Here is a 13,860-nt window from a genome sequence, read left to right on the forward strand (position 1 = left end):
AGGCCCCGCCCCTCGCCAGAGATGCCACGCCCCCTGGCTTCGGTGGCTCCGCCCCCTCAAAGCTCGCTACCGCTCAGCTGGGGTTACTGAGCTCCGCGGGGAGGGTGGGGCTGAGCCCCGGAGGGAGGGTGTTCCTGGGGTATCCGCGGAACTTGAAATGCACAATCGGTCCGGGAGAAGCTGAGCATCTCAGAGATTCCCATTCCCCAAGATCCTTTAATTCCACGAACGCTTATTAATCATCCGGTCCATGGGCACCCCATGCCCCCTCCCTTCTATACACCCTGAGAGGTAGGGGTCTCAAGTCCCGCCGACGCGCTGCTACCTGGGCGCTGGAGATGAGAGGCTGTCCTAAGCTGGCGGCACCCTGCCAGAAAGGAAACTGACATCTTCTGACCTGCTGGGGTTCGCGGATTCCCGAGTTGCAACCAGAACAAGGGGGCATATCGCCCAGTGCTGGCCAGGGTGCGTGAGAGACCCACGCCCCGAGTGGGACACATTGACACGGAGACCCAGCCGTGTCAGACTCTGTGGTGTCACGCACGCACTCCGTCCCACACACCTGCCGCTCCGCCCCCTTTATCCCCGTGCCCGCGCAGGGAGCACAGCCGGAGAGAGAGCAGCCGGGACTAGGAGGTGGCTGCAGTAGAGGCCCCCCATCCGCACCCCCATCCCCTTCCCATCCCCAGCCCTGAAAGTCCAGAGGACGCCTGCACCCCAACCCAGTTTCCCCTTTCCCTCCTTCCCTATCCATCGCCTTCCTGTACCCCCACCTCAAATCCCCACCTCAAATCCCCCCCCCCCAACTCCCAACCCGCCGCGGCACCAGCAGCCGCAGCCCGGAGCCGGAGCTGGAGCGGGTGAGGTGGCCTGGGGGGTGGGGAGAAGGGGGGAGAAGGATGCTCTCGGGAAGGGCTCCCAGGGCAGGCTGAGAGGTACTAGGACACTGCCGGAGCCAAAGCCGAACATACACACCGCATCCCCAGGGGCCTTGCAGAGGCCACAAGGTCAGCCGGGCCAGGGGAATTGGGGGAGGGGGCAGTCTGGAGAGGGAGGGGAGTCCAGGATGTCTCTAGGAGCCAGGAGTTGGAGAGCGGTGGGACAAACTGAGGGTACTGAAAGAAAGGAGCGTTTCAGGGGACCTGGCCTGGGGCTGCGGAGGAAGCGAGGGGCCAGCGCTGACTCAGACTATGCCCAGGACCGCATCATAGAGCTCCGTCCAGTCTTCAGCTACAGTGTCCTTGGGAGGAATGGGGATGGGGAGAGAATGGGGTTTGTGTATGCAGCGAGAAATATGAAAAGGAAGAAGGATGGAGGTTGGATTAGGAGTATGGAAAACAACTTGCAACCCCTATTGACCAGGTGCCCCGGGGCCTGGCAGACTAGCACCCATTCCCTGGACAGCGCCTGGGCTGAGAGGGGGGGAAAGGGTTCTAGATTTACTGGAGGAATGGCTTCTGGAGGATCCTGGGAGGACTCCCTGAAGGGGTCCAAACATGGAATTCACTGCCCTCCCCCTGACTCGCATCCCTCTTTGGGGCCCTGACCCCGGATCGGCCCGCCCCCCAGGGCCGTATGTCGGAATTGCAACCGGGACCAGAGCCCCAACATGGGCTATACATGCTGTTCCTTCTCGTGCTGGTCTTCTTTCTCATGGGCCTCGTGGGGTTCATGATCTGCCATGTACTCAAGAAGAAGGGTTATCGCTGTCGGACGTCAAGAGGCTCAGAGCCAGAGGATGCCCAGCTCCAGCCACGTGAGTGTGGAAAAAGAGGGGGAACCCCATCACCAGGAAGGAGCCTCCTTAATTTTCTTCCTTGTATGTCCTTCCTTCACACACTTGCATATGCCACACACACCTGCACACTTCGCTAATACTCAGCACACTTTATCCAGGTCTCTTCTTCCTCTCTCATATCCCTGGTGGGAATATGACTCCCCCAGCGCTGCCTAGCAGCAGAGGAACTCACATCCCCTTTTGCTCGCCTGCTACCCATAGCTCATAGCTCGTATTTCAGGAACCTAAGTCAGGGACAGTTTTTGCAGTTTAGTTTTGGGGATAGAGTGCAGTGAGTTCAGTAACTAACTATAAGGCAAAAATCACAGTGACTCTGAGGCCCTGGTGAATTATTTCAGAAACCTGCTGGTTCATTACTCCTGAAATTATAGAGTAGGCAGAAACAGAACCCCTGGGAAAGTGGAGAGGGGGGAGGAGGAAGAGAATGTATCCTTGTCAAACTTTGGTAATCCCCCCCACATTATCCCTCTGTGACTCAATTTCCACACTTATAAAATGAAGGGATGTGGTCACTGATCTTGAATCACAAGAGCTGCTAGGGAGCTAAATAAGGTAGTCACGAAAAATCAAATGAACAATCCGAAGGTCAGTAACTTTGTGTTGGCCCTAGTTGCCCTTTCCCTGAAGTTGACACCTTTCCTCACCTCCACAGCGGATGATGAGGATGTGAATGAGGACACAGTGGAAAGGATTGTCCAATGCATCATCCAAAATGAAGGTAAGTGCTCATTGGCATCTGCTCTTCAACCTCCTGCTCCATTCTTACATCCATGATATGCTCTTGTCACTCCTCTTTCATAGCCAATGCTGAAGCCTTGAAAGAGATGCTTGGGGACAGTGAAGGTGAGGCAACAGTACAGCTGTCCAGGTGAGCTGGAAGTGTGGAGAATTCCCCCAAATACTGTTTGGGAAAACATTTTCTCCTTAATAGCTAGCCCCTGCTAAAGTCACAACTTACTTAGTTGGGTAATATGATTTGAGGAGCACCTAGAAGACTGCTCCCAAATAACTTTACTATCTGAGTATCACTGCCTGAATCCCATCATTCATTCTTTAGGTTAATTATTGACTTCTCAATGTAGCCTCATTGAATTTAAATAGCCTTGAGAGGCAAAATGTTGTCACTGGTTCCTTAGTGTGAATCAGATTTTGGAAAGAGAATAGAGCAGATAGAAAGATGGGGGAGGGGGAATGGATTCACAGAGGGCATAGAGAAAAGGATTCTCCTGTATTCCCCCAGCCTTGATGGTGCTCCAAGCCTGCAGGATGGGACTCCATCTCACCACCATACAGTTCATCTGGGATCAGCCGCCCCCTGTATCCACTGCAGCCGAAATAAGAGGCCACCTCTCGTCCGACAGGGCCGATCCAAAGAGGGCAAGGGCCGTACTAGGCCAGGGGAGACCACAGTGTTCTCTGTGGGCAGGTGTGGATGGGGCACCCAAAGAGAAGGGGGGCAGAGCTCAAGTCCTCCCATTCAGGTGGTAGATCTTTCTAAAATAGTTAGCCTGGCTGGGAAATTTATCCAGACTCCCTTACTATTCCCCTCCTATCTTGGAGAGTAGGGGGAGAGGAGGGTTTCCATCCAGAGAGTACCCTTGGGGGATAGACTGGAACCCTAAGATTCACCTTTCTGCTGAGGTTTTCTTTGCTGTCAGAAGCTATCAAATGTCAGCAAATAGGGGTGCAGGGGTCAATATTGGGAGAAAGGGTTCAGAGAGCCTCTAGCAATACTGAGCCACAGCATATCCCCTTCCCTCCCAGGTTCCGGGTGACACATATTGAGAAGAGATTTGGGCTTCATGAACATCGGGATGGCTCACCCACAGATAGAAGTTGGGGCTCCAGTGGTGAGCAGGACCCAGGGGGTGGCCAGAGTTCTGGGAAAGGGCAGATTGGGACTGGAACTCCTGCCACAGAGAGACTTCCAGCATCAGGACCAGAGGTTGGCATCCTATCTAGTTCCCCTGTACAGAATGGGGGCCTCAGAGAAAGGAATCTTGTTCCCTCTCTGATTGAGAGGCTCTCTGGAGCCATGGAAGACTTGGAGGCAGCAGCCAGAGAGAGGGACACAAGGCCAGTGTTGACCAGAAAGGAAACTAATGGACAGCCAGCCAAACTGGATGCCTCAGATCTCCAGGTAGGCAACAGTCAGATGTGTGTATAGGAAAGTCAGGGTGGGTAGAACTTCTGGGTAAAGCCACTGTCCCTACTTAGTAGATCCAGTTTTCTGACTAGATGAAATTAGACAGCTTATGGTATGACTTCCCTTCTTTATCTCAGGTGTCACCGCCAGTTGGCTCAGGAGGAGTATGAGGTGAGTCTGGCCCTCCCAAAGTGTGTTTGCTTCCAGGGAAGGGGGGGCACCCCACCACTTCCCTAAGTTGAAAGGTAAATTGAACACTTCAGCCTATGATGCTGATTTTAAGGAGGGAGGGGCTAAGGGCACCACTGCTCCAAGGGGCATTGAGAAGGGAAGGACAACCAGAGGTAGAGTGTGAATTGGGGCTGGGGGTGGGGCAGTGGAGAAAGAGGCTAGAGGTGGCCAGAAGACTATCCCCTTCCCTCTCCTTTTCCCCAAGCTTCATCTTTATTCCCTACTGCAAGGATCAGTAGCTGGCTGGGCAGGGAAGAGGGGCAAGCATGAAGCCCCCTCCTTACTCTGAGACAGCATTGCCCTCCAGGAAAATAGAACAACCCTTCTTCCCAGGGGGCCATTATTATCCCAGTCCGGGAATTCGGAGAGTGGTCCCCAGTCTCTCAATCCCTTCCCTCCACTTCATCTCCAGCCTAAGACAGGTCAAAGGTGAGGAGAAGTTGCCCCTACATTCACCCCAGGCTCCCTCCTCCTCCATCAACTTGCTCCTCTGCTTGAGCGTGGCATTTGGGAGCAGGCCCCATGCTCAAGATGGGCACCCGAAGCAATACTCCCCATTAGGCCTCCCTCTCAGCACACAAAAGCTCAGGCACTGGCTTGGGCTTCTCGCCCCTTTATTGCACTGTCAATAAATCAGCTCAGACTATTACAGCGGATCTGCACACTGGTTCCCACGACTTCTGACCCCTCCCCCCCAACCCACCAGGGGCAGGGGTGGGGAGAGGGAGGTGGGTGGTGGGACTAGTCATAAGTGGCCACAGCCTCAGGAAGGCAACCCCAGACACAGGAAACCTGACCCATCTATACTGCCTAGGTGTTCTAGGGCCCTGCCCCAGCCTTGGCTTCCAGGAGGGGAGATGAGGTTGGGGAGAGGTCATCACACACTTTCTCTGGTGGCAGCCACTCAGCAGTTGGGAGGCATCAATAAGGAGGAGGCTGGGACTCCCCACTGGGCTCAGGTGAGGGGCTCCAATCTCTCAGGCTCCAGGATTTTGGTGGGTGGGGGTGGGGGTGGGCGCAGCTACAAGGAAAATGCCAACAATCAGTGCCATGACCCCCAGAACCAACCTCCTTTAGCTGTCCCTCCCACATATTTCACAGCTGTAGGCCAGGATAGTGAACCATCTTCCTACATGGGCTACCCCAGAGAAGAGGTCTTACCGGCCGGAGACGAGGGGTTGATGAATCAACTGGGCCAAAGCAATCCAGAGGGTAGTCTTGGAGAAAGAACAAGAGGTCAGCAAACTTGGAGCCATCAGATCAATCAAAGCAATAATTTATCCAGTACATATTTCACCTTCCTGTGTTGTGCCCTATCAGGGCACAAAAAGAGCCTAAAACATAGGCTCTCAAAAAGCTTCTAACTAGTTAGGGAAACAAAATTAACGTACAGAATAATAGCATACAATACAAGAAAATGTATAATTAAATACTAAATAGCATGGTATAGTTTATGGATGTTATAAAAACTCAAGGGAGAGAGAAGGAGATCATTTCAGATCACAGAAGCCTTCAGCTAAGGTTAAGTTAGGCTGGGGAGCATGGAGAGGATATTCTAGGTGGTGATGGCAACAGGGGTAGAGGGAGTTGTGGTGTGGGACACAACATTGGCAACAATTTTTTAAAAGGCTTAAGTAGAGCAGACTGTGTCTTTTAGGAGATTCATGTAATAGAAGATGGATAGGTAGGGTAGGGCTAGATTAAAGAGAGCTTTGGAAGTCTGACAGAAGAATTTCAATTTGATATGGCGTAAAATATTCTTTCCCTATGAGTCCTCTGTCTCTCTTCAATCCCAGGTTCCCCAACTCACCCTCAGACAGAGCTCCTGCAGTCCTACCAGCAGCAGGGATGGGAGCTGGAGGAGAGAAGCTTGGGGGAGATGGGGATGGCAGCATCTGGGAGATAAGGCAGGAGTTTTATGAATGGAAGTCTACTGAGGAAGTCAGCTCTTGTGTTTGGGAGAAAGGGAGACCTTGACTCTCACCTTCCCCCCACTTCTCCATCCTATACCACCCCTCAGCTCCCTAACACAAGTTGTAATGAAATGCCTGTACCCAGGTGGGGAGGTGCTAATGCCTATAGCCTAGGCCTGATGGATGTTGGACCCTCCTGGAGAAATTTCTTGGAGGCCCTTTTTGGAGAAATCCAACTGGATCAACCCCCCCCTCCCAGGGTTCTCCCCCCAGGAGCTTGCTGTATTAAAAAGGGCCTCCAGCTCCATCTCTCCTTAGGGACCATCTAGAAATACTTCCCATGCTCTCCATTCCCTCTCAGAGTCAGAGCCCAGGGCCCTCACCCCTTTGCCCTTAGGGCAGGGAACACCAATCATCCTTTTAAAGTATAAAGCCAGCTCACCTCTTCTTGGTCTGGGGAGTCTAGGGGTCCCGGAGGGCCCAACAATTCCTCTACCAAAAGGGAGGGGAAAACTCCAACTTGGCCCCCAAACTCTCCCCTCCAAAAGCCATCGTCCACACCACCCTGGGCACGGGGCAGCAGCCGGATCAGTGCTCCTTCTGGGAAGCTCAGCTCTTCGTCACTCTGGCCTGCATAGCTGTACAGGGCTCGGGCCAGGCACACTGTGGAGCAGGATCAGGGAGACAATGAAGGGGATAACAGGGACATGACACACTCCACTTTAACACCACTGGTCTCCTAATGTGTTGAGGCCCCCTCACCTGTGGAATTTCCCCCTGGGGGGTTGTCACTGTGGTGTCCCTCCTGAGGAGCAGCAAGGTCTGGGAAGTCAAGGTATCGCTCTGGGACATAACCCACCACACCATGCTGATTCCGAGCCTGATCACGATGGAAAAGGTGGGGAGGCGTTGGAAGTGATGGAGAAGGAAGAAATCCAACTGGATCAAAACCCCCCAGGGTTCTCCCCCTAGGAGCTTGCTGTCTTAAAAAGGGCCTCCAGCTCCATATCTCCTTAGGGACCATCTAGAAATACTTCCCATGCTCTCCATCCCCTCTCAGAGTCAGAGCCCAGGGCCTTCACCCCGTCACCCTCGTTCCCTAGGGCCCCAACACATACCTTGACCCACTCATCTGCATCCCCATCCTCCACGACCTCCAGCCACTCTCCTTCTGTGATGGTCAACTCATCCTCCCGCCCGGCCTGAGCCCCACAGGGATGGTCTCAGATCCAGACCATTCTTTGTCCTTTCCTCCCCACTCTCATTCAAGGGGTGTTCACTCCCCCACCCTGGGGCTCTCCCTAACCCCAACCACTGTGCCCCTACCTGATAGCCAAAGACAACATGTGCTGGGCAAGGGAGGGACCTAGTGGAGAGGGTTGGGGGAGCTGGCTCTTGAAACAGCTCCCCGCCCTCCTCACAGTCCTCAAAATCTGACAATTCTGCATCCTCTGCCTGGTAGGAGACACAGAAGGGGGTATCAGTTCCTTGACCACAGTCTCCCATCCCCAGAATTGCATTCACCATTTATTAAAGATGTGCTTGCCCAATCCCAAACCTCTGCATCAGTTTCCTTGGCTAGGGAGATAAATCCTCTGATCAGGGTCTGTCCTCCAATTTAGTCTAATTTTTACTATGGGGGAGGGAGCCTTTGAAAACATTCTCAGTCTGGAGGAAGGGATCCTCCTTGGTGGGAGGAGAGGAATCACAGTAGGGATGGGCTTTTCTTTGGGTACAGGGGAGAGAAAGTCTTATCTCACCGTGGGAGAGAGGTCTCCTTTCTGGGATAGCCGGGCCTCACTAAGCCGCCTCTCCTGCTCCAGCTCTTCCTGGGCCTGGGACATAGCTGGCCGAAGCCACTGCTCTATATCCAACCCAGCCCCTTGTAGCACAGCCAGTCGAGCAGCCCCCTTCACCTGGCTGACCTGGCATATGGACAAGGGAGGAGGAAGAGGGTACATGATGGAGCAAGGGGCCACACAACAACTCTAGCTTTTCACCTTCCCCTATGCCCTCTCCCACCAGTGAAGTGTGTCCCAACCAACCCAACTCTTCTTGCCAGGACCACTGAAGCAAGGGATTTGGAAAGGGCACCCCCACACACACTGCCTTAGGCTGGCACCAGTCATGTCCACACCTGAGCACGACGAACACTCTCTTTAACTTCCTGAAGTCGAAGTTCCACACCTGAGGCCTCCCGTTCTGGGGCCTGCTGTCTTTTCAACTCTAACCTCTGCAGCACCTGGTTTGAGAAGGAGGACAGGAAGAATGGGGAGTCCTGTTGATTGAAACTCCATTTTCAGCTTGAGATGCCCTATGACTGACATGATAAATTGTTTCCCTCCTCCTCACAACTCCCCACTTCAAGCCCTTCCTTCTTTCCCATACCATTCCAGATTTTCCCCAACTCACCCGCTGCCCATGACTCTGGACTTTGTAATCTCGAGCAGCTCTGTTGGCCCAGTGCTGAGCCTCCTTCTTCAGGCCACTTTCTCCTGGAATACCCCCTGAGCCTCCTTCCAGCTCCAGCACACACACCTGGTCATGGGTAGGCATTAGGAGGAAGCACAATGCCCGTCACTTCCCCTACCTTGATCATCTTCCAGCCTTCTCTGTCTCCCTCTTTGTCTCTCTCTTTCTCTGTCTATCTCTGTCTTCCTCTCCAGGAGCAGAGGCACAGAGATGAGGACACATCAGGGATAAGGACAAACCCACGACACAGACATACATGTAGTATTTGCCACATCAAGTTCTTAGGAAGATAAAATATGATACAGTGGGTAAAGAACTTTGTCAGTCTTAAAGGCCTAAATAAATATCTTTTATCATTCCAGTAGAATGGAAGCTCCTTGAGGGCAGAGGATTTTTCATTTTTGTCACTGTATCTCCAATACCTAGCACAGTGCCTTGTACTTAGAGGCACTCAATAAATGCTTGTTGAATTGAACTGAAAGGACACAGACACCAATATGTACATGCAGGGACAGACATTTACATATAGGGAAGCCCAGATGGAGAACCTTTGGGAGAGATGGGATGATACCCTTACTAAGAAGGAGAATCAAAGCTTGAAGGGGACAGTGACCTTGAATACCCCGTTCCCTAGGCACACAGCATGTGATCTAGTTCCAGAGTAATAGAGGATACCCCAAACATAAGGACATTTGTCCTGAGACTGGTCTGAGAAAGAGAGATAGAAGAGGATCTTGGGGCAGCCAGGTGGCGCACTGGATAGAGCACCGGCCCTGAAGTCAGGAGGACCTGAATTCAAATCCGGTCTCAGACCAGACACTTGACACTTCTAGCTGTGTGACATTGGGCAAGTCACTTAACCCCCAATTGCCTAAAAAAAAATAAGAAGAAGAAGAAGAAGAAGATCTCACCTGGTCAGCTCCCATTGGCTGAAATTGCTGTAGTGGTGTTGGGGAGAACACTCCAGGCTCTTGGAGAAAGTGCAGCAACTCTTGTTCCCAGCTTACCTGGGGGCAAGGGAGAAATAGAGACAAGTACTCCTCAGGAAGAGCTAGTGAACCATTGGTGGGGAGGATGAGAAAAAAAAAGATGCATGGTGGGGGCAAATGGAGAGAAGGTTTTCTGTGCTGCGATCAAGCAAAACAATCTGTGTTGAGAGAAAGCCTACTTACTCTGGGGAATTTGCTGAGACCAAGAAGGGAAGATCTAGGTTGGAGGTAAGCAGAGATCTACATTGTGGAGAGGGACTTTTGGAGATAAAGGATGAGGTTCTATGCTAATGAGAAGGTCTATGTTGGAGGGCAGGTTTTGGTTCTGGGGCAAGGATGGAGAGGAAACTGACCTGAGTGATCACCTGTCTCCTTCTCTGGGCCAATTCCAGTTCCTGCTGGGCAGCTTCCAGTTCTGTGCGACTCAACAGGGCCAGGGGGTCACCCAGCTGCTCAGACAGGTTCCCAACCAAGCCCTAGAGGAGATCCCAAGACACTAAAGCCTTGACCTCTATCTTCCCATGTCCAGGCTTGAGAGAGCAGAGAGGGAAGAACTTCTGATTGCTTGGCCTCTGGCAGATAGCAGTTAGAATAACAGCAGTGATGTCCCAGAGACAAAGGGGGGTGTGCTACAGGGCCTCACTTACCTTGAGCAGCGCAGGCAGCTCCTCTTGGTAATAATGCCCAAGGTGGGCATTGGTGCTTGCCAAGCTAAGCAGATATTCATTCCGGGCAGCACTCAATTGCTGGGAGTACTGAGCTGATTGGGCTGATAACTGAGGGGTCAAAAGAAGAAATAAGCATGTGGGACAGGGGACCCTGGAGCCCCCCCTGTACTTCCTGCAGGTCAGAGCTTTTTCTTAGTTTAGCCCAGAACTGGGCAATGGTTCATCATTTCCCAGCCATAACCTCTAATCATTTGTCATCTTCCCTGGAGCCCAATCCCCGCTTCTGACCTTGAGGCTGAGTTTCTGAAGGCTGGTCCGAGTATGAAATAAACCATGGTCACTTCGATTCAGCCTGAAGGAGTTAGATTTAGGGCAGATAGAGAAGGGAAGTAAATGAGAAGTTAGTTGTACTAATCATGTTATGTTATATTGTGATATGTTATATGTTTTATTTATATATTTTTTATTTTTAATTTATGGAATAAAACAAGCATTTCCATGACACAGTGTAATAAAAAAAGATGATTCCACATGAAACTGCAAATCTGTTATGTACAACTTGCTATTCCTTTTAAATATATAATAAAGTTATATACATTTCTTTTTTTCTCCCCCCACCCTGCCCTAGAGATATTAATAATAATAATAAATAACTCCCATTGCTATAGTGCTTTAAGGTTTGCAATGTTTCCTTCATTCCCCTGTGAGGTAGAAAAAGCAAGCATTATTATCCCCATTTTACAGATAGGGCAAATGAGGTTTAGAAAAGTTAAGTAACTCCCTCATGGGGAGCTCACATTTTAACCCAAATCTCCCTACTCCAAATACTATATCACATACCTCTCTTATTGCCCCATGTTAGCCCTGCTCTGGAACTACCCCCACCCTCAGCCTTCTCAGTCCCTCCCAGGACTTCCATTTCCCCAGAGCCCCCACCTGGCCTGGACATCAGCTGCCTTTTCCTGAACAAGGCTCCACACTCTCTCCCGCTGCCCATATAGCTTCCGGCTCCGGCTCAGCTCCCTCACAGACTCCAGCACTTCAGCCTGGGCCCGCTGCAACTGCTCAGCACCCTGGGGGTACCTCCAGGACATGGGTACCCTCCCAAATACATGGGCATCATCACATCCACCTTACTCCTCCCTCAGGTCAGCTGCCCGCCCCGCTTTTCCAGGACGTCCTCCCCCATTAGTCCTCTCTCCTCAGTGTACCCTCCCAAAGCCACTCCCCACACCTTCCTGAGCAGCTGCTCCTTGGCATTTCTCCCTGTGCCCCCAGCCAAGTCTCGGTATCGGTCAGCGGCAAGAACACGGGCCTGGCCCCCGGCCATGGTGCCCTCCAGCAGGCACCGCCAGGCATTAAACACAGTCCTGCCCCATTCCCCCCAAAAAAACCAACAACCAAGGTCAGAGTTGGGTTGGGAAGGCATATTAGAGCATTATAATCCTTAAAATACAAGAGAAAGAAGGTTTTTGTGTTTATAACCCCTTCCCCCAATGAGTAAAACAGATTCTTTTCCCTGCCCCATCCCCTGATTCCCTGCTGACCCATCAGTCCATCAATCGATCTGCCCATTAGCTTAGCCACAGGGATCACTTGACAGCCTCCCCACCCCCACTGCCATGTCCTTGCTGGGTCAGCCTCCTTCCTACCTTAGCTACAGCATCAGCTCTAGCCTCAGCTTTCCAAGTTCACCTGAACCCCGCCCCACCAAGCCCAACTCTCTGTTCCCCTATCCGCAGGGGCTGCTTAATATCTTGGTCATCCAGCTTTCTTTAGTTTCTCTGCCCCAATTTTCTACTTCTTCCCCTGTTCCCCACCTGCCATCAGTCTCCAAGCCCCGATGTCCTTCTTTCTTCAGGAACGGCCCAGCCAATTTTTGTAATGCCTATGGGGAGAGCCCATCATATACACAGCCCCATATATCAAAACCAACTGCCATCACCACCACCACCCATGGAGTAAAGGAAGGAACAGTCAGGGTTCATGGTTCCTTGGGGAGCCTGAGAAAGGAAAGGGAATGAGTTTGGGATGAACAGAATTGAAAAGAAGTATGAACATCATGTATGGTGAGGGTGGGATATGAGTGGGCATGAATAGCAGGGTACTACTTCTCAGGGCAGAGATGTGAGGAGCTGCCCTCGGGAACAACCGTTCCTTACCTGTCCATATTCCCTTTCAATAGCTGCCCGTTGTTTACTGTAAGATCTGTCGAGATAATAGTTTATTAGCTCCTCCACCTTCCCCACACCTCCAGCACCTCCTGACACCCATTGCCACTGACCATACATCCCAACATCTATGGGATGAGGTTGGGAGATGAGGAGTGAACTAGAATATATAGAATCAGGGAGTGACTTTAGTGTGGTCTATACTGATATTTCTCCAAAACATTAGCCTCTAGTACCCTCAATGGGGCTGAGTTAGAGATAGATAGCACCCTGGGGAAATACACTTTGGTTCCTGTCATGAAAGTGGGGACGTATAAGACAGATAAGGTTTGTGTGAAATAGATTTTGGAGGAAGCAGAGCATTTTCTATACATATTATGGGGGAATTTGGGGAGGTAGATGTATATGCACTTGGTGGAAGAAGGGGAAATGACATACACACAGTCTTGAGCTGTTGGCTGAGCTAGGGGAGGGTTTTTTAGGGATATCTCTAACTAGGGGCTGTGTATGTGTATGAGGGACTATATACTATAGTGTGTACTAAGGTAGAGAAGCTTATTGAGGGGGGTATAAATATAGCACCTTCCACAATATAGTGAACACATGCTCTTCTTCGTATGTCTCAGAACTGTAGAATAGTTTAATGACCTCCCATCCCCTTCCTCTGTTCATTCTCCATCCTATCCACCACAACACAGTCTAGTGTTAGGGGTATCTATTTGTAGGACTGTTCGTGTAGTGTGTTGGGGGGGGGGGGTTGTCTGTGGGAAGGCATGTCTGTAGGAAGATACATGTGTGTATCTTTGGGGGTGTTTCTGTGAGTGTGTCAGGAGATATTAGAGACAGCGGCTGATGCCCCTCAACAGGCCCAGCTAAGGGTTCCTGTCTATTTCTCCAGGAGAGAGACTACCTGATGTCCTCCAGTAGGTCGGCCTCTCTCTGCTGCCGACTCTGTAAGATGCTCAGCTGCTCCAGAAAGCGCAGCTTCACCTCCTGGACCGGCTTCACCTAAGGGGGAAGGGATGGGCAAGGAATCTATTCCACTGGGGTAGGAAGAGGGGCTGAAGTTCAATTCTGGAAATGCTCCAACTGGACCCCACGTGGGGGGTGGGGAGGCTCGAGGGGCGGGGACCAGGAGGCGGGGCTGTCTTCGTTTTCTTGCTCCTTCCCTCGTCCTTGACCCCCCACGGCCCGGGAGCCCCTTCTCACCGCCCGCCAGACGGGCTGCTCTGTCCCCTCCTTCCCAAGTGCACTCACTTTTCGCGGCGGCGGCTGCATCTTCACTCGGGTTCCAGATCCGACCGAAGCTGTGACTCTGACTCCGGAACTCCTGGAGGCCCCACCCCTCCAGACAAGCCCCGCCCCCGGCCCCCCTTTCCACCACCCCTCTTCCCCTGTCCAGCCCCAGCTCGGATCTGAGCCGCGCCAACTTCGGGAGGCTGGCGACGGGAAGCGGAGGACGGGGAGGAGCC

General features: G+C 52.0%; 2 protein-coding genes across 4 annotated transcripts; one reads left to right on the forward strand and one right to left on the reverse strand.

The window, feature by feature from the left end:
* Nucleotides 1–11: 11 nt before the first annotated feature.
* RELL2 (RELT like 2) lies at nucleotides 12–7,892 on the forward strand. Of its 3 annotated transcripts, XM_021005033.2 has the most exons (8): nucleotides 12–1,007; nucleotides 1,570–1,756; nucleotides 2,451–2,516; nucleotides 2,600–2,666; nucleotides 3,039–3,224; nucleotides 3,563–3,938; nucleotides 4,082–4,115; nucleotides 4,381–4,713. In XM_021005033.2, exons 2-7 carry the CDS (start codon nucleotides 1,576–1,578, stop codon nucleotides 4,112–4,114), a joined length of 909 nt encoding a protein of 302 aa, XP_020860692.1. In that variant the 5' UTR covers nucleotides 12–1,007; nucleotides 1,570–1,575; the 3' UTR covers nucleotide 4,115; nucleotides 4,381–4,713. The 3 variants fall into 3 exon arrangements, with proteins under 3 accessions (XP_020860692.1, XP_078006623.1, XP_020860693.1); XM_021005034.2 differs by lacking the exon at nucleotides 12–1,007 and having other exon boundaries at nucleotides 1,049–1,756; nucleotides 4,588–4,713; XM_078150497.1 differs by lacking the exons at nucleotides 12–1,007; nucleotides 4,082–4,115; nucleotides 4,381–4,713 and adding an exon at nucleotides 7,827–7,892 and having other exon boundaries at nucleotides 1,048–1,756.
* FCHSD1 (FCH and double SH3 domains 1) lies at nucleotides 4,768–13,753 on the reverse strand. The gene is made up of 20 exons (XM_021005031.2): nucleotides 13,646–13,753; nucleotides 13,299–13,396; nucleotides 12,380–12,425; nucleotides 12,038–12,105; nucleotides 11,452–11,587; nucleotides 11,154–11,290; nucleotides 10,506–10,569; nucleotides 10,197–10,325; nucleotides 9,903–10,025; nucleotides 9,472–9,567; nucleotides 8,501–8,626; nucleotides 8,226–8,330; nucleotides 7,849–8,013; nucleotides 7,415–7,543; nucleotides 7,207–7,290; nucleotides 6,851–6,968; nucleotides 6,531–6,751; nucleotides 5,986–6,070; nucleotides 5,337–5,392; nucleotides 4,768–5,196 (listed from the first exon to the last, which is right to left on the reverse strand). The coding sequence occupies exons 1-20, from the start codon at nucleotides 13,664–13,666 to the stop codon at nucleotides 5,131–5,133; spliced, it is 2,073 nt and encodes a 690-aa protein (XP_020860690.1). The 5' UTR covers nucleotides 13,667–13,753; the 3' UTR covers nucleotides 4,768–5,130.
* Nucleotides 13,754–13,860: the final 107 nt, after the last annotated feature.

Source organism: Phascolarctos cinereus, unplaced genomic scaffold (genome assembly GCF_003287225.1).
Source record: "Phascolarctos cinereus isolate Bilbo 61053 unplaced genomic scaffold, phaCin_HiC Scaffold_2;HRSCAF=192, whole genome shotgun sequence".
NCBI classification, from domain to species: Eukaryota; Metazoa; Chordata; class Mammalia; order Diprotodontia; family Phascolarctidae; genus Phascolarctos; species Phascolarctos cinereus.

Bases quoted from the DNA above. Each gene is read 5' to 3' on its own strand.
- RELL2 (XM_078150497.1), top strand. From the start codon at position 1,576: ATGTCGGAATTGCAACCGGGACCAGAGCCCCAACATGGGCTATACATG. The intron at 2,517-2,599 runs GTAAGTGCTCAT...CCTCTTTCATAG, and splicing joins ATGCATCATCCAAAATGAAG to CCAATGCTGAAGCCTTGAAA. The intron at 3,225-3,562 runs GTGTGGATGGGG...CTTCCCTCCCAG, and splicing joins ACAGTGTTCTCTGTGGGCAG to GTTCCGGGTGACACATATTG.
- FCHSD1 (XM_021005031.2), bottom strand. From the start codon at position 13,666: ATGCAGCCGCCGCCGCGAAAA. The intron at 6,752-6,850 runs GTGAGGGGGCCT...CCTGCTCCACAG, and splicing joins CCCAGGGGGAAATTCCACAG to TGTGCCTGGCCCGAGCCCTG. The intron at 6,071-6,530 runs GTGAGCTGGCTT...CTTATCTCCCAG, and splicing joins ACTCCCCAGACCAAGAAGAG to ATGCTGCCATCCCCATCTCC.